Source organism: Acanthopagrus latus, chromosome 9 (genome assembly GCF_904848185.1).
Source record: "Acanthopagrus latus isolate v.2019 chromosome 9, fAcaLat1.1, whole genome shotgun sequence".
Lineage (NCBI taxonomy): Eukaryota > Metazoa > Chordata > Actinopteri > Spariformes > Sparidae > Acanthopagrus > Acanthopagrus latus.
Window position 1 is genome coordinate 13,648,747 of NC_051047.1, and position 18,237 is coordinate 13,666,983.

General features: G+C 43.4%; 2 protein-coding genes and 1 long non-coding RNA gene across 3 annotated transcripts in view; 1 reads left to right on the forward strand and 2 right to left on the reverse strand.

The window, feature by feature from the left end:
- Positions 1-1,087: 1,087 nt before the first annotated feature.
- sox21b (SRY-box transcription factor 21b) lies at positions 1,088-3,713 on the reverse strand. The gene is made up of 2 exons (XM_037110012.1): positions 3,594-3,713; positions 1,088-3,398 (listed from the first exon to the last, which is right to left on the reverse strand). Exon 2 carries the CDS (start codon positions 3,379-3,381, stop codon positions 2,638-2,640), a length of 744 nt encoding a protein of 247 aa, XP_036965907.1. The 5' UTR covers positions 3,382-3,398; positions 3,594-3,713; the 3' UTR covers positions 1,088-2,637.
- On the forward strand, positions 3,711-7,511 carry LOC119025967. The gene is made up of 2 exons (XR_005076977.1): positions 3,711-4,331; positions 7,156-7,511. It is a non-coding gene; the product is annotated as an uncharacterized LOC119025967 (long non-coding RNA).
- Positions 7,133-18,237, reverse strand: part of LOC119025958 (multidrug resistance-associated protein 4-like) — a 71,940-nt gene continuing 60,835 nt past the window's right edge. Inside the window, exon 32 of the mRNA XM_037109993.1 lies at positions 7,133-7,196. The gene's annotated coding sequence lies outside the window, so the exon portion shown is untranslated. The remainder of the gene's footprint in view (positions 7,197-18,237) is intronic.

Sequence of the window (18,237 nt, forward strand, 5' to 3'; positions counted from 1 at the left end):
ACTTGACGACCTTCCTTCTGTGTGCTGATCACACAGAGAGGCCCCCGAGTTTAGAACATCTTCAATCAGCCTTGAACTTTTTGGGAACATTTTCTCTTTCCCTTTCCCTTTCTTTTATCGAGGCATAAAAAAAACAAATAAATAAAATGAAATAAAATAAAACTAAAACTTACGGCACAACCAACCGAACTGGTTAAAAATAAAAAGTAAATAAAAATACAGGCCACTTTGGAGCAACACATTCCGGCAGGCACGGATCGGCTGTGTGGCACCTCTCAGTTATTTTTTGCTTCCAGATTAACACTCCACATAATAATAATAATAATAATGATAATAAAAAAACAAGAGGTCACTCACGCGTTATTATTATTATTATTATCATTTTCAGGGGCAAGAAGGAAGTTCTGTAGAGAGAGGAGAGGAGTGGTTGGTGGGGTGGTGGGGTGGGGGGGTGTCACAATGGAGAACATAGCGGTGAAAGGGTTTAATTAACCGTGGCGGAGATAATTATCCCTGGACTGTCCAAATTAGTTTTGCATAATCGCTCTGATCCTTATGAATTAATCTCTCGGTGTAACCTAGTGAAGGGACGGGAGGGGGGTCGATCTGCTGAAATAACACACAGTTAAAAGATCTGACATGGATTGACATTTGCTTTTTTTGTTATGACATATCTGCCACACACACACACACACACACACACACACACACACACACACACACACACACACACACACACACACACTGGTTGGACAGGTGAGCGTGTTGTCCTTTTTTCTTTTTTTTTTCTAATTCTCACTTTGTACCGCAGCTCAGGTTGTTTTAAAGCCTCAAAGACGAGCTTGTTCTGCAGCCTTTAAAAAAGCTTCCCCCCCTTCTTCTTCTTCTTTCCTTTTTTTTTTGTTGTCCCTTCATGGGAAAAAAAAGAAAGCTCAGAGTAACCACACAGTTTTATCTTCCTTCCCCTATTCATGATTAAAATTGTGATAAATAAGGGTTTTTGGCTCTTGATTACAATGGAGTTGATTTAGATCACCCCCCCACACACACACACACACACACACACACACACACACACACACACACACACACACACACACACCACCTCCTCCCCTCCCTCATTCAGTAATGCCATTCAAAAGCGCGGGACAAAAGCGGCCTTTAGAGGATACCTTACACTTCACCTGGACTGGAGGAGCAGAAGCAGGGGGAGAAAAAGAAGAAGAAGAAGAAAAAAAAAAGAAGAAAAGATAACAATCTTGTTCATCTCATCAAGAAGCACAGGCCGCGATTCCCTTTTTTTCCGTTTTAATCCGAATACGCTTTATTGTAGTCCTTTTTTTGCTCAACAGGTGAACAGTAGCAATAGGTTTTTTTTTTTTTTTTTGAAGTACAGAACGGAGGTTAAAGAAAAAACACAAAAAAATAGAACATACAAATTCCATAAGAGTTAGTTTAAAAAGGTTTGTTTTTTTTCTCTCTCTGCTGCCCATGATAGGAGAAGAGAAGTGGGAGGAGGAGGGTGAGGTGAGGTGAGGTGGAGGGGAGATCAGGAAATTCCTTCAATAAACTTCCATCTGCATTTAAATTGGAGCTTTTACTTCTTTTTTTTCTTCTTCTTTTTTTTTTTTTTTACTGCTTGGAGGGTAAAAAAAAACAAAACAAAACTGAATGTCACCTTTAAAATAAATTACATCCTCTACATTTCAAGTGTTGTCCTTTTCAAAAGAAAAAAAAAATCGTCCTGGGGGAGGAACGGGAGGGGGGGGAGGGAGGGAGTGAGGGATGGGATGTGAGGGGAGGTCACCATAGAATCCACAAAACAATAAATATTACAGACATCTATAAAACGGTTTTTTAAAAACTCAAAATATACACCGGATTTCTAGTGAAATACGCAGGTTGTTCCTGGGGTGGGGGTGGGGGGGCTATCTCAAACACTAAGCCTATAACGGCAAATAAACTAGAGTCATTTTTATCTGTACACATTTACAGTCACTCAAAGAGCAGGTGGAAGAGAGAGGGGGGGGGGGGAAGAAATGTTGTGACAATCCTCCTTGATCCGTGGATTACTACAGCCCATCAGCCCCTGCAGCAGCCCCATCTGAGACGTAAAAATAAAAAATAAAAAATAAAAAAGCGTTGTGATCCAGTGATTAATGTGGCCTCTGCCGGTGATTCCAACAGGTGAGTTGAGCAGGTGCAAAAAAAAAAAAAAAAAAATAGAAATCGAAGCAAGTGTGTACCTGTCAAAAAACATCTCCTCTCAAATGTGTGCCATCCTTCCAGTCCTCCTCATCATCCTCATCCTCACCCCCCCCCCCCCACCCACCCACCCACTCCAACCTGGGCTGCCAGGGGCCGATGGCTGAGTCATAATAGATTAGAGAGTTCTCTAAATAAGCATTACCTTAGATAAAGGCATTAATCAATATACATACACATGTGATATCTGAGACGACGAGCACTTCATCACATGTACAAGTTTTTTTGCATGCATAATAAAACTCTTGCATGAATAGCTTTTTTTTGTTTTTGTTCTGTTCGTTTTTTTGTTTTTTTGTTGTTTTTTGTTGTTGTTTTTTTGGTCACATTTCTGTGTTTCTCAGCAGGAGTCCAGTCCACAGTGGGGCCTTATCATAACGCCGCAGCGTACGCAGGGTACGGTTCGAGCTGAGGCTTTCCCATCCCGGGCAGCAGGATGTATGCTAAGGGCGGCTGGAGTCCTGCTGAGGGCCAGCCCGTACAGTTACAAGGGATCATGTAGCCTGGGTTTCCCGGGGACGGGTGTGAGTGAGTGTGGGTGTGCGTCCCGCCACCGACGCCGCCAGTCCCGGTGAAAGCCGTGGCGCCCGCCGGCGGGTAGCCCAGCGGAGACGCGTACGGAAACGAAGGTGGGGAGAGCTCGGTCATCTTGGATCCCAGGTCGAAAAAGGAGTAGGGGTTCGTGGACATGGACGGGTTGAAGAACACCCTCGCCGCCGCGGCCGCCGCAGCCGCCGCCGCCTTGTCGGGGTTCCCGAGGACGGACTCGGAGAGCGCTCCGGAGAGCCCGCTCACTTTGAGCGCGTCGTGCTCCCCGAGGTTGTAGGGCACCGGGAAGGAGAACTTATCTTTCTTCATCAGAGTCTTGGGCTTCCGCCTCGGTCTGTATTTGTAGTCTGGGTGCTCCTTCATGTGCATCGCCCGCAGTCGCTTGGCTTCGTCGATGAATGGCCTCTTCTCAGACTCGGTGAGAAGTTTCCACTCCGCTCCTAATCTCTTGCTGATCTCGGAGTTGTGCATTTTCGGGTTCTCCTGAGCCATTTTCCTGCGCTGGGCTCTGGACCAGACCATGAAAGCGTTCATCGGGCGTTTTACGTGATCCATTGGTTTCGACATTGTTGGCACAAATCACTCTGCGAGAGGGAACAGAAATAAGAGGAAGAAAGAAAAAAAAAGGATAACTCTAAATAAGTCGGCCCCCAAAAAAATCAGAGCAAATAAACACATTCCTCTGAAAAAGTTTCTGATTTCAGTCAAATTCATTCAAACACTCACGACAGCCGCGACTCGCGTTTTTTTGTTTTTGTTTTGTTTTCTGGCTTACTCACCTAAAAGACTTCAGTTCCTCATCCCCACCAGTGATTATCTTCTGTAAAGTACAAGTGGCAGAGTCCGTGCGAGCGCTCAACTTATGTTTTCGGCTCCATGGTGGCATCCATCAGTGTGATACGCCTTCAGCGGAGAGGAGAGAGGGGGGAAGGAGAGAGAGAGTGAGAGAGAGAGAGGGAGAGAGAGAGAAGAAGAAGAGGGAGAAGAAGGAGAAGAAGAAGAAGAAAAAAAAATCCCGCAGTCTTGTTTTCCTCTTGTCGCCCGAGACTGTCAAACACCACTCAGCAGCAGCATTCACGCAAGTGGATGATAACTCCCGCTTGCCCCATGTGAAATACAGGCTTGTGTGGCAGGTAGTGAAAGTGCCAGTGGCGCATGCGCACTGGCGCCGCCGCACGCAGACCGACCGCTGAAGGATTTTTTTTTCTTTTTTTTTTTTTTTTCCGAAAAATCCCACCCTGCTTAAAGAGGAAACGCATCTCGTCATCGTCACATATATATGTATATGTATACATGTTTATTTACTGCCTGAGAGCTGATTCTCTCGGTGGCCTCGGTGTTGTTTGGAACCATTACGAAGTAGCCTGTTATTAATCCTCATGAGCAACTTGTCGCGTGTGGCTGGCTCAGCTCAATTAAACGTCATTAACTTATTCACGTTAAAGGCGATTGTGTCTAAACTACCTGCTGGATGAGCCTCTTCACTGTCACAGTGAGCGAGTGACTGCTGCAGACAGGTGCATTATTATCATCATTATTATTACTATTATTATTATTATTATTATTGAACTTCAGGTTCTGAGTCGGAGCCATCAAATACTTGACAGGCGCACACACGCGCGCGCACTCACACACTCCTCTCTTATTTAAAGCGCGTATCATTACACGCCTAATCGCCTCTTCCCTCTCTGTTTTCATTTGTTTAATTGACAATCAAGAAGCAGCCCTGAATGTGCCCGGTGTCACTCCACTTTTTCCTCACCTTCCCTCCTCTCTCCTGCCCCCTTCTTCTTCCTCCTCTCCTCTCCTCTCGCCCGCCCCCCCCCCCCCCCCATGGGTGGCACTGCCAACAGAAAAAAAAGAGAAGTATAAGCGCGCACGCAAGAGGAGGTAAAAGAATATATCTTCTTTAATTTTCTGATATTGTTGCGTTTTGTCGTAAATACGCGCACGCAGAGGAGGGTCTCAAGTGTTTCTAATCGCGCTCGGTGAAATTAATTACTTTCCTGAAATCCCCCCTTTTCACTTTCACTTCAAAGGACTTTCCCAAGGGCAGCGAGTCGACAACTGAAATTAGGTTGTCGAATATTCAACTAAGCAATTACAGCTATCTGCAGGACTTGTTGAGCAAATTGTAGGTTTAAGTGGTTTGTTCTCACACCCTTCGCCGTTATACATAATTATATGTGTACAAAAAAAAGTAAAAGAAAAAGAAAGAAATGGAGAAGGGCTGTATCGAACAATATTATAAATGAGGAATTAGGCTGTAGGTCGAGCGTTTAAATTAGGATGTAAATGGATGTCAAATTCCAATTCAGCACACTGTTGTTCTCTTTTTTAATGCTTTAGCCTAATCTAAGGACAGTGCGCACGACACATAATGGGGGATTGTTGTTGCCGTTGTTGTTATTATTATTATTATTATTATTATTATTATTATTATTATTATTATTATTACAATAATAATAATAATAATAATAATAATAATAATAATGTTATTATTTAATACAAAATTGCTCCTTTAATGAAAAAATAAAATGTCCACAGATTACCAACGAGGTAAAAGTTGAGTGATGACGCAATTTACAGGAGACAGCGCCTCTTTTTCTTCTTCTTCTTCAGCCTGAAATTGTCTTGATTTCATTTTTTCTTTCTTTTTTTTTGTCCTGTTAACAAGGATTAACGCTTGTTTTTATCGCAGCCCCAGTGTGAGATCGCTCCTTTTGTCTCAAGTAGTACGGGGGGGGGGGGATCTGACAAGGTGAGGATGATCGGCGCGTCAGGAGGACCGGATGAGAGACAGACCTGCCGCCGCTGCTGCCGCTCCACTCTGAGGCGCAGCATCTCTCAACACCGCGCGTCCCCCTTTTGTCGGCTTGTCATTCACCTCGATAACATTACAGCAATGAAGCGCTCCGCTCACTCACTCACTCACTCACTCACGCGGGAGCATGTGGCTCTCACGACGCGCGCGCACACACACACACACACACACACACACACACACACACACACACAAGAAAATTGCAATGAATTATATGAATAAGTTACGGTGGAAAGTTCTTATCGGGAGGAGAGCGATTCAGTGCGTCCTTTTCACTGGCCTCCCTGGAGAGCTCCCTCCTCTTCTTTTTGTTTTCTGATTTTTTGTCATCCCTCTTTCCAGTTTTATCCAAGTTATTTATTGTACTATGTGAACGATTTGGTTTTTTTTTTCTTTTTACCTCTACTTAAATCATGCCCTCTGTTTTTCCTTGTAATAACACGTGTTGGGGGGATGCGAGCAGACGCCAGGGCCTTCTCTGCTGAGCCCTGCTCTGACGGCAGCGGGCGCAGCCATCCAACATGTTTCCTCCCTCATCAGAATGTCAAGATTCGTCATATCTACCTCACAAAACAGCTTATTATTTATTTATTTATTTATTTATTTTTGCAAGCTGAGAAAACAGTAATTTACTCAATTTTAATGATATCTGATTTGTAAAAAAAAAAAAAAAAAAAAAAAAAGGAAAAATCCTGTGTGTGTGGGTGTGTGTTTGTGCGTGTGTGTCTGTGTCCCCCCCCTCCCCCCCCTCCCCTCACCACACACACACATACACACCACCACCTCTTTTACCTCTTGCCAGGGTCCCTGGAAATAACACTTAAATAATTCAAGATGAGTTAGTGAGAGTGGGAGAATTACCTGCCGATAAAGCCCGGGTCCAGCCTCTGAGACGGAGCCAGCACTCCCACCTCACAGCACACTGATGATAAGACTGAATAGAAAAATATCATGCAAATAGAAGGCAGACAGCAGCAACAACAAGCCCATGGGGACTTTTTTTTTTTCTTTTCCTCCCCTCTACCCACCGAGATCGCACACAGTTCACTCTAAAGTGCTAAAGCCATCACTCTGAAATAGGAGACCCCCCTGGAGGTGCAGGAATCTTCATGATAGCACCAAAACAGTTTATTCGGCGTGCTCGACACTCCACTAACTCTGGGAAAGAAAATTACAAAGAGAGTTGATGAGGATCCCCTGGATAATCCCAGTTTGCATAAAAGAGTCCTCTAATGTACCTCCTTCCCCCCCCCCCTTAACAAAGTGTTTATTCTCCTGAAGGAGGAGGAAGCCTTTAAATAAATTGATCTGAAGATAACATAAGTTGAACTTTTCCTATCAGATGTCGGGGGTAAACAACAATATCTGGTGTTTGCCACTTCAAACAGGAGAGGAGAGTGGTATTTGCAGCCACATGAAAGTTTGCTCATTATCGGGGAGGGTTTTGAAGAAAGGGAGAGGGAGGGGTCCTGATTGTGTACCTGATGTGGTTTCTCTTTCTGCCTGTCTGATCACAGCTCTGCCACGGACCTTCCCCTTCCCTCTTCTCCAGCAGGAGCTGCCGCCATACGCCCAGGCCGGGGCCAAGACGCACAGGACGAAGCAGCAGATGCAAGAAAGAAAGACAGACAGAAAGAAAGAAAAAATAGAAATAACAATCAAGGTATCATGTCATTTCCATCTGAGGATTTTCATTAATCATTAAAGATTGCAAATTGCTCCACTTTTTACAGCCGATTTACAGATTAAGGGGTTTACGCTGTGTGAATCTGGAGCAAAATATTTCATTAGTTTTGCCCCCCCCCCCCAAAAAAAAGAAATATTTGAAAGCGTGACTGAAAGAAGGAGAAATACAATATTGTCTGAAACATAATTACCGTCTGTGTTCGGTTCACTCTTTTCATCGTGCAGCCTATTTTTTTTTTTTTTTATGAATCCTCCTCAGAAATAAATTTGAGGGAGATTAAGACAAAGGTATTCATATTTTCTGAACAAGGAAACAAAATCTTTGGGGGGGAAAAAAAAAAAAGCAAAAGCAAACATGTCGTGCGCACACTGAAGGACAAGAGCGTTTCCTGCTCTGATGTGGAGCGTATTGAAAGTCAATTTGTCCCTATCAAGCGCCATTAGCCGCAGGATCTTATCTTAAGTGAGCCTTTGATAAAGTGCTAATGACAAACAGCGCAGTGTTGTAAGGGATCCGATTGATTACTATTTAAAGATGATTGCATTTAGATTAGAAGTCATTTTGTCTAATGAGCTTTCTTTACAGCCCCGACAATACGTAGAAAATATGCTTAAGTGCAAGGCGACATAATGATCGGATTGGTGGAGGGGACAATGAGCGACTCCTGCATCACTTCAAATGAGTCACACACAGGCGCCTGAATAAATGCATAATTAATGTGAATAAAGTTAATATTTTTTTGTGTGGTTTAAATATGTGACCTATTTTGAACGTTGTGTTCTCAAAATACATTCAATAAGTGCCAAATTAGTTGTGCAGTTCTTTAATCATTCTAATTATACAGTCTTTATTGCTCCTTAGGGCAGACTTTCGTGTCTTTGTCTGACTGGGAATTATTTTGGTGAAGAACCAAAATGTTTACTCAACCACAACCTAAATATTATGCATATCAAGAGGAATTGAGAAATAATCCTCTCATAGAGCACAGTATTAACTTAATCACATTAGTGGAAATACTATTGATAGTGGTCATGATCCCGAGCGGAGGGAATCTGCAATTCACAATGAAACAGCCATACAAGCTAGAACACACTGCGCACGCTAGTATGTGTTAAAGACTGGGGAGTGGAACAGGGGAAAAAAAAAAAAAAAAATGGCCCTGAGGACTGAGCAAGTGTGCGTGAGTGAATGCTTGAATGATGGTAAAGAGGCAGTGGAAGAGGAGTGATTGTCAGCTCAATCTTCGAGGACCTGTGCTGACAGATACAACAAACTTTGAAAGCACATTATGGAAGGGAGAATGGCGACACAGAAGGGATGTGGAGTCCGCGAGGTTGATAAGACCTTCATCTTTAAACCACCGCTTGTCAAAGTATTATATGTAATCTCACACTGCAGAATATCTGCGCACCCTGAGGGGCAAACAAAATAGCGGCGGCGGCAATCAAACAGCTTCCTGGATCATTAGGAGAGGGGGGAAAAAAAAAAACAGCCTATCCTAGCCTCTGTGAGAAGTCAGATTTTTGAACTGTGATTGCTGCCAACCACCCCCCCCTCCCCCCACCCCCCAACTGGTTGTGTGTTTAGCTTAAACCTTCCCTCGTAGTCTCGGTTGCAGGGCCCTGTGGTCCAAATCCGCAGATACTTGTTTCCCTTCGGGCGCAGAGATGACTTTTCCCGTGATAGACTATTTTTGAGCCATTTAGCCGGATACATTATCGCTGGCCTTTCTTCCTCATTATATTCCCCCTTATCGCCACAGCATCACTGCAAAGCCCCAAATAGAGAGTTGTAATTACCCCGACTGCCACCTGATAGCAGCCCCCTTCTATCAGCTTTATCACTCCAGGTCCCGCTAACTCATCACAGGGACAGAAGGGAAGAAAAGGCCCTGCTTGTGGCACAGCATCGCCACAGATAGCTCATCTCTCAGATACATTTATAGTTCCAGTCGGGATCAGAGAAAAACTGATGCACCAAAGCAATTTTTTTTTTCTCTCTTTTACCCACCTCTTCCCTTCAACCCCACAAAGACTGCTCTCTCTCAGTCCTTTCCTCGTCTCCCTCTCTTTATGTGGAGGCTGAATTGAAACCGCTCGGCAAACAAAAAGTGATCCAATCTCCTTGAACCCGTGGCAGCGCAGTAACATGCTATTCCGGCTTTTCATAGTGTGCCATCGTCCTTCAAAGTGAGGGAGAGAGGGAGAGAGAGAGAGAGAGAGAGAAGAGGAAGAAGAAGAAAAAAAAAAATCCAGAGGGCAACTTGTTCATCTTAAACATCGCACACAACATCAAACACACTCGTATAAAAGTTGACGGTATAGTGCCTCCAGCTTATTAACCACCTCTGACCCCCGCTGCAAGTTTCCCTCACGTTATGAATAGGAAATGAAGAACCGCATCTAAGGATTTGTGTGCGTCCGGGTTAAATGAACAGAAAGTTAAGCTTTAAAAGGTCAAGATTCATTCAAATTCGCCGCCCTTTCAATGCGCATGTCTGCAGAAAAAAAGAAAAAAAGTTAAATGTGATCACAAATCTCGAAACTGTTCGAGGTGTTCATAGGTCTCCTATTAAAGATGAACTTCTGCGCTTTCTACCCCTTTTGTGCAAATTGTTGCCCATTGTCAGACCCCTCGCACTCCATTCGAGAGAAAAAAAACAGACTAAAAAAAAAAAGTTACGCCAGAAGACAGAAAGTACAAAAAAGCTGATGTTTTAATTAAGCTTGAACCAGAAGACTGACCTTGACAGCGGGTACCGAACGATGCTGTGAATAAAAATGTTCCTTTACAGCGAGCGCTGCTATAAGAGTTGCTGGAAAATGCGTGAAGTGTTCTGAGGAGTTTGGGGAATTTTGGTGGACGGCTTTTGCAATAAAGACGGAGTATTTAATCTTGACGTGTTGTCTTGAGACTCTCGAAGAGAAAGAAGCAGCCATACGCTGAACATTCATACGTGTCATATCTGTGTTGTGGTGCTTACCTGTTAATTACCTGTTGACATAAAGACGGGGAGGAAGGTGGAAAAGTTCTTTTTTTCCTCATCCATAATTATCTTTCAGTTCAGGGATCTTTGTATTTGCATGACACACTCACAGCCTCGCATCCCTTCCTGTCGCGCATTGTGCGGCATCGCCATGCTCCTCTCTATTACTTGTAACAATGAAAGGGCCTTTGTGCGTGCACTCATCAGTATGTCAAAGAAGCAGCTCAGAGTGACTGTGACCTCCATCAAATGGGAAAATTGTGAGGATGCATTGGAACTCTATGGGTTCCCATGGCCCGAGCGCCTTTTCCGACAGAGGCACTCTGACGCAGCCTGAAAGGACAAATCAATCTTATTGGAGGAGATTAAGTGACCAAGATAATAACCATGTCATTGAGAGGGAGAGAGAGAGCGAGACCAAGAGAGGGGAAAAGTCCCACTTTTTCAAAAGGAGAGAGATGACCGGGCTCCTGCAGATGGCTCATTGTGGCGGCTGAGTGTCACATCTCCGTAGGTGAGCCCTTTTATAGCCACGTTGTCTGACACACCTCGGGGACAAAACGTGTGGCCGGGGGAAGAGTTCATAACACCGGGGGAAAAGATTAGCGATCATTTGCGCTGCATTTCCCAGTTTGCATCCGTAGGTGTGTGTGCGTGAATGTGTGTGTGTGTGTGTGTGTGTGTGTGTGTGTGTGTGTGTGTGTGTGTGTGTTTCCCGAGCAAGGGCTTGAATGACAATATGATCAATTGGAGGGCAAGTGTCCTGTCAGCACGTCCTGTTGGAGAGGGTGGGGGGTGACGGTGGCTGTCTCAGGTGATCTCATTATTTGATGGACGCAGACGTGGAGGAGAGGCCGCCGTTCACCACCGGCCTCTCTCAAGCTTAATCAGGCCATTACTCATGCAGAGTAGTGGGGGGGGGGGGGTCCTAAAGGAAATATTGATCATATTTTGACAGAGTATTCTCCCCTCTCCATAATCAGCAATGCATTACTGCTCGTTCTGAGCGCACAGCACACGTGAGGGCGTCGTTACATGCCGTTGCAGAGAGGGGGTTACACTTATCAGCATTCCAAAACAGGCCGGCGTTAAGATGTCTGCCTAATGATTTTAACTAATCTGTTTATTTCCAATGTTTATCTAAACAGCCTGTGAGGGGAGGGGGGTGGGGGGGGGGGATAGCGAAGGAAGGAGCACGGCTTTTCAAAATCGAGGACTTCAAAGCGCTAATCGCCTGCGTGAAGATTAATGAATTACTCTTACGAATGCTCCTCTCAGATTTCACTCATGGAGTTTTTTCTTTCTTTTTTTTTTTTTTCTTTTTTTTTTTTTTTTCTAACGTCTGGCTAAAGTCAATACCCGTGCAGAGCAGCGGCCTGAACCCAAAGGCCAGGACCCCGATTGTGGTCCCGTGGGACGTTTTTGCTAAAGATGCTGTGACACGCCTAAAGAGCAAAGCTCCGGCGGGGGCCCCGAGGGCTGTTTGGCAGCACAAGCCAAAAGTATCTTCTCTGTCCAAATTAAGCCTCACCAAGGGGTCAAGTGAAATCAATATGTTAATCCATAAATTGTCCGGTGTGATAATTACTAAGGGGAACAGTAATTACAAAAGACATTAATTTACTTCTTAGATTTTGTGCCAGGGGAGAGTTTCACCCTGATTCATCTGGAAGGCAAACAATTCACAGAGGAAGCGTCCCCCTTTTTTATTTATTTTTTTTTAAAGCATTGGTCGATTCCTTTAAGGCGCACACAGGCTCTCAGTCAAAGCACTTTTGGATATGCTAAGAGGAGCTTGTTTGAAGGTTTCTTGAACCCCTGTGTAGCCAGCTCCAGGGTTCTTACATTGATCAGTCAGTGTCGACAAAGCTTTCACAAAATGCACACTTGTTCCCCCCGACAATGTGTCCCGGACATTAGCATAATAATAATATAAAAAATCTATACGGGCTGTTAAGGGAATAAAACCTTGATGTCGTCAGCTAAAGACACATGGAGCGGCGAACAAAGGCCACCGTGCTTTAATAGGGCGACAACCTGTATACATTTTGATCTTTTTCATCCCGGCCACTTTGAGGCATGGCACAAACATTGCACAGGCATTCTTTTCTAAACCCCAGGTTGCAGCTGGTCTGCCACTCGCTGTGCACTGCCAAGTGCAAGAAATGGGTCTCTTTTATCAGGATGGAGCAAATCTGGGCTAATGTGTCTGCTAGAGAGTGTCCCAGGGAGCCTCGCTCTCCCATTCTTTGGCCATTCTTTCCACTTTTCTCCTCTCCTGCTCTTGGGATAATTGCAGTTTAATTGGGTGACAAGAAATGAAAACTGTGTCCACATTATCTAGGATTATCTCTTTTTCCTCCAGCCTGCCATCAATTCAAAGAAGCCCATTTATCAGCGCAGGGAAGCCGATGCTTGGTCAGCGGAGGAGAAGCTTTGAGCACCAGTTAGCAAAATGAAGAGAGAAAGGGGCTGGGAGCGATGGGAGGGGACCTGACAGCCAAGAAAAATACTCTTTGTATCTTATCGTGACCGTACATTCATCTTGAAGATGCATATCGTCTGCACACTCTAAATCAATGAAAGTACAATAATATTATTCCGAGAATTATTTCACACCGAAAAGGAATAAAACCGTATCAGTTCTCCGACTCAGATTCAAGCGGGTAATAGTTCCAGCGCTGAATACGAGTTCAATTGTCCAGAAACATTTCACAAACCTGCATCACATCACTTTAGCAACATGGACAAAACGTGTTAATGAATACCAATAGGCCTCCCAGCATTGTGGCTCGGATGTGCTTTATAGCCGGCTTCATTCATTTCCGCCACATTCTTGAATTCTGTACGCCAAGGTTATAAACTTTGAGTCATACTCAGGCCAGCAGTAGCTCACATTCCTTTTTGTTTGAGCTGTACTCAACCTTAAAAGCCTCTTTCAGGATGCATGAATGAACTTCATTTTCCCTCCGAGAACTTTGCTCTGATAGCTGAAAAAGGGAAGGTTGTTTAGAGAAGGAAGGAGAGACAATGGGGGGGAAAAATGAAAGCTTTCAGATTCCATTATGAGGATTGCCCTCTATTCTTTTCAGCTGTGTACACTGTATATTTTCCTTACAATTCCACTTTCCCTTAAAATGCTTCAGTTTCACTCAGGCACAATCCTAAGTGGGCCTTGCATCAGGGTAATGGTAATACAGTAAATACTCGAAAAACGATGGAGAGACATTCTAAGGGAGGATCAGGGTAAAGAGAGCAGATCGGAAAATGGCTTCATTAATATTTGCTAGCCTCTGCACAGAGGCAGATGAAAGAAAACAGACCTTGCCAGTGCTCTACATATGTACCCATTCAGTCTCAGGTGCAACATTAAGATGGCCTGATCATTTGGTGGAAAGAGCACGCTTTGTGTCGCATGAAAATCTGCTATACAATGACCAAGCTGAAGTGCCTTCCACTCTGAATGCAACAGGGGACCTACTCTAAACACAATACGTTTGAAGGTTACAGGATGCATTGTCTGCTCTCAGCGGTGTGTGCACATGTGTGAATACACGTCTGTGTGCGCCTATGCACATGGTGCACATACGGGGCACAGTCAATAAAAAAGGCATATAAGGTATATGAGTCATTTTTGCTGGTTGCGTCGAAAATATTTACCCTCTAATGGTTTACCACAATATACATCGATACAAAGCCGGGTCACATTAGCTTGAATTCAAGCTAGCATGATTCAACAACCAACCAACCATATCAAGCACTGGTTTTGTCCTGCTTTGTGCTGATTTTCCACCCTGTCCTCAACTTATATTGATTTATTAAGTTGTTTTTGACCGAAGCTTTTTACATTTGGGCAGAGCAGTTGGTCAATTACGGGCTGTTAGCTATGATCCCAAGCCACCTGCCTCTGAAAACCCCATCTTCTCTAATAAATTCTGCAAAATGGCTTTTAAATTAAAACAGCTACAAGGAATTGTCTTTCTATCAATTCTGGCGCCCCCTGTGGACAAAGGCTGTAATAGCCCAACCACCTCTAGTTGTAAAAATATTGATTTGGCTAGCATGTGCATTTGTTTTTCGGGCAGGTGAAAGAAAGACGCAACTTATTTTTAATACTTTGTTTCCTGTATAATCACAGCATGCAAATCCATGCGGCAATGCATCTATTTGTCGTTATGCAAGACTAATAAATGTAATATGATGATAGTGAAACAAGCAAACTCAGGCCACGAGACCCCTCAATTCATCCACAGCACTCCTGCATAAACATTTGTTTTAATATTAACTAGGCGGCAGATATTAAAGGAGCAATATGTAAGAATTGGCAGCCTATCGAATCACTAGTCTAAACAACTCCAAACAAAGTTGCTAACTGTGGCTAGCCATAGCTACCATTAGATAGTACATTAAGTTAAGCTTGCAGCTAGCAGTCGTGTTAGCAGACTCTCCTTTGAGTGGGAGCTCAGAGCACCAGGGGACTGTTGGTCATGTTTTCTATCAGACTTTCTATCACTTGTTGACGTGCAAGATGGCTAGGGGCAAGCTGGTCTGCATGCTAACGTCAACAGACAGGTTCTATCTTTTAAGCTTTAGTTTAGGTCTAAAAGTTCCAATCCAGCATCATTGATATGTTAGGTTGTAGCTTTAAAAGCGGGCTCTCTAGGTAAATAAACAAGTGATTATGCCCACTTCACTCCATTTTATGGTACAATATACAAAGAGGTGTCGCTGTTGCCAGTAATACATATGAAGTAAGTACTCTTTAAGCAGGTATTTGCATTATTTTGAACTTTGTATAAACGTGTACATGCATGTAATCTTGAAAGGATAAATTCACCCAAAAATGAGAACGCATTATCGAGCTACAGCTACATTGAAGATTAGCTATTAAGCTAACGTCCTTTAAAGTCAATTTTGTATTTCAGGGCTTCCAGAGACTTCGGTTATGCCAGATAAGTGATAGGAGCCCATACATGTTTTTTGGGGTCAGTTTTTTAGGTTGTTACAGTTGTTAAGTCCCCATCTACATCAGTTGATAAGGAGAGAACTCAACACTGTTTTGCTGTGAAGCTCCAAAAATGCTTAGTGGACTACAAAACGCCACCCGATTTTATATCTGCATGGTGGCGAGGAGGTAGGGTTTTATATTTTGGGTGAACTTATCCTTTAATGGTCATGTTGCACACATCTTCTTCATCACATATTTTTCATTTTGCCATTTCAAATATTATTACTGCCTATATGAGTGATGATTTACTCAAGACCAACGGACTAGGACAAATTCACAGGAAATAGACATATTGATTGTTTTACGTGTGAATTAATTTCATCCTCAGCTGGCAAACTAGAAGATAAGATCAAGTTGTGTGAGAGATACTGAGAGGCAGAAGGGGGGTGGTGTTTTCAGTGGTTTTCCAAATCTGCCATCCACACAATGAGGAATTGTACATTAAAAATAGCCTCTTTTCTCTTACTCTGGTGTAGCTTAATTGAGGAAACACTTTACGTTTTATGATGACTTCCATAAACCTTTTATAAATACTGACTATGTTTATTAGATCTGTTGGCTCACAGCAACAGGACTGATGCCCATTCAGAATTAGGTCTATGAAGAAATATGGCTGCGGTGAATGACTGCCACACATTCATCCAGGCAGTGTTAATCATTTTTACGCAGGGCAGCAGTATCAAATTGCTAAAGGAGAATTGCTTCAGCCTGGTCAGTGCAGGGAGCAGTTTGTCTAATCAGAGTGCAAATAAGGTTTGATCAGTGTCCAACGTAATCTGGCCCACAAGCAGCATTTACAGCACTAAATCAAGCGTCAGGGAAGCTGCAGGTGCTGCCTCACAGACAGCCCTCCCCCTGGGGGCCCTGTGCTGGGGAATAAACAGCAAATAAATGGCAGTGCTGGGAGAGCGATGAGCTGATTAACTCACTGCAGGGCAGTTTCTCATTATCCCCTTAACCCAGACGGAGACCTACCCAATCTTACACCCTGTCTCACTTACAGTAGGGCTCTGTCCTGCGTCAACCTGGCTGACATTGTCTGGGTTATACTTCCAGTGAGATAGAGTCAGTAGAGATGATGTGTAAAAGAAGTGAGGATATATGTATGTGTGTGTGTGTGTGTGTGTGTGTGTGTGTGTGTGTGTGTGTGTGTGTGTGTGTGTGCATAAGTGTGTGTGTGAGTTTGTGTGCTGTGCGGTCCATCTCTGGGGAGACTGCTAATGTGTCAGCTCCATGGCTCATTTCTTTCAATTATAGCAGGCTGGACTAGGAGAGCCCACCAGCAGTCCACTGACAGCTCCATATGGGTCCCATCAGCGCTTATCATGGGGCCACTCGTGGATAATTCATTTACCCTTCATTGAATATGACATATTAGCACCAACAAAAGCAGTTATATATCACACAATCCACACATTGTTCATTAAGAGCTGGTTAAAGTGACGGTCATTTTTAGATGCAAAATTATTCTATTCGAGAAGCGGCGGTGTTATTTAAAGGGGACTGTGCTGTTTTGGGGAAGGAATTCAAACTTGGAATAGTGATACTTACAATATTAATGAGGTAATAACACAAACTCAGAAATAATAGGGTTTTTTTTTCCACAAGTGAATAAACAAGCTGTTCTCAGAGGACAATAAAGTCCCTGGAAAGGTGGCAGGGTCTGCCACATATAAACAAAGTAAAGCCGTATGAAACTGTGTTGTCCTTTAAGGTCAGTTTGTTCATTCTGTTTATTCAGTCATAAACTAAGTGAGTTTTAAAAAAATCAGTCAGTGATGAAAATTCTTCTCCAAAACTGCATAGTGCACCTTTAACTGAGGAATGGAATACAGAATTTGCTACCAGTCATGGAGAGAGAAACAGTGAATAATGTCATTTTAAAATGACATTTATACATTATAAAGTTTACTTTACATAAGCGAGAACTTGCTAAAAGAAATGTGCTTCATTCAATTTCAAAAAGTCACTTTTTGACTGTCTCTGGCGCTTCGGAGGAAAGAAAAACACGGTGATTTTTCTATTGTAAAGCGTTGATTTAGCATGTCACCAGAACATAAAGCATCCTCAGACATACTTTGAAATGAGCTGCACAGTTTTCCATTGTGCCCTCCCCGTGGTTTCAAAGCAAATTAATTAACATGATACAGAAATAGGTAGAATGCAAATGCTGGAGCCCTCACTTTATGCCTGGGTATCCTTTTGTTCCCCTTTATTGTACCAAATTATTTAATTGGGTCTCTCTGATTGTGCACAGACACAGGAAGGAACACAGGCTATTGTTGGCCTCCATACAAGCCACAATGCGGTATCAAATTCAATTCCCATCAAAACGGCAGGCTGCTGTAGAGCCCACAGCGGCCCCGGAGATTAATGAAGATCTGCATCAAGGCAAAGCACTGGTCTGAGATGGGAGATTTCTCCCAAATAAAAGACCCCTTCACCAAGAACAAAGGGGGCCCTGAAAAGCAACGGGATGTTCTGAGAGGATGAAATAAATCAAAACAAAGACAAGAGTTTGGGGTGGGGAGGGCAGGGGGGGGCCTCTGAATTAAACTATTTTTTTTCCTCTTTTTTTGTCATTTGATTTACTTAATTTAGTCAACAAGCTGAAATAACAAAAGGTCTGATGAAAATAAATATTAAAACTTCACAAATACATTGCTGTACGTGCATCAGCACAACGATGCATCACGTCTAAATCCTGCACCAGAAGGATTTTCTAGGGTCTGTAAAACCACACTCCAGTCTGAAAAATGACATTGTGCGGGTATGAATAGGTTGCGCGGAAAAAACGCGTTACTCGCTGCCTTAAAGAATCAAACAAGTCATGGTTCACCTTGATTGCTGTGTGTTTATCAAAGCGTGAGAGACAAACAGTGAAGTGAAAGCGACGGCTGACGGCGTCTGACGCAAAT

Coding starts and splice junctions, on each gene's coding strand:
- sox21b (XM_037110012.1), bottom strand. CDS start 3,381: ATGTCGAAACCAATGGATCACGTAAAACGCCCGATGAACGCTTTCATG.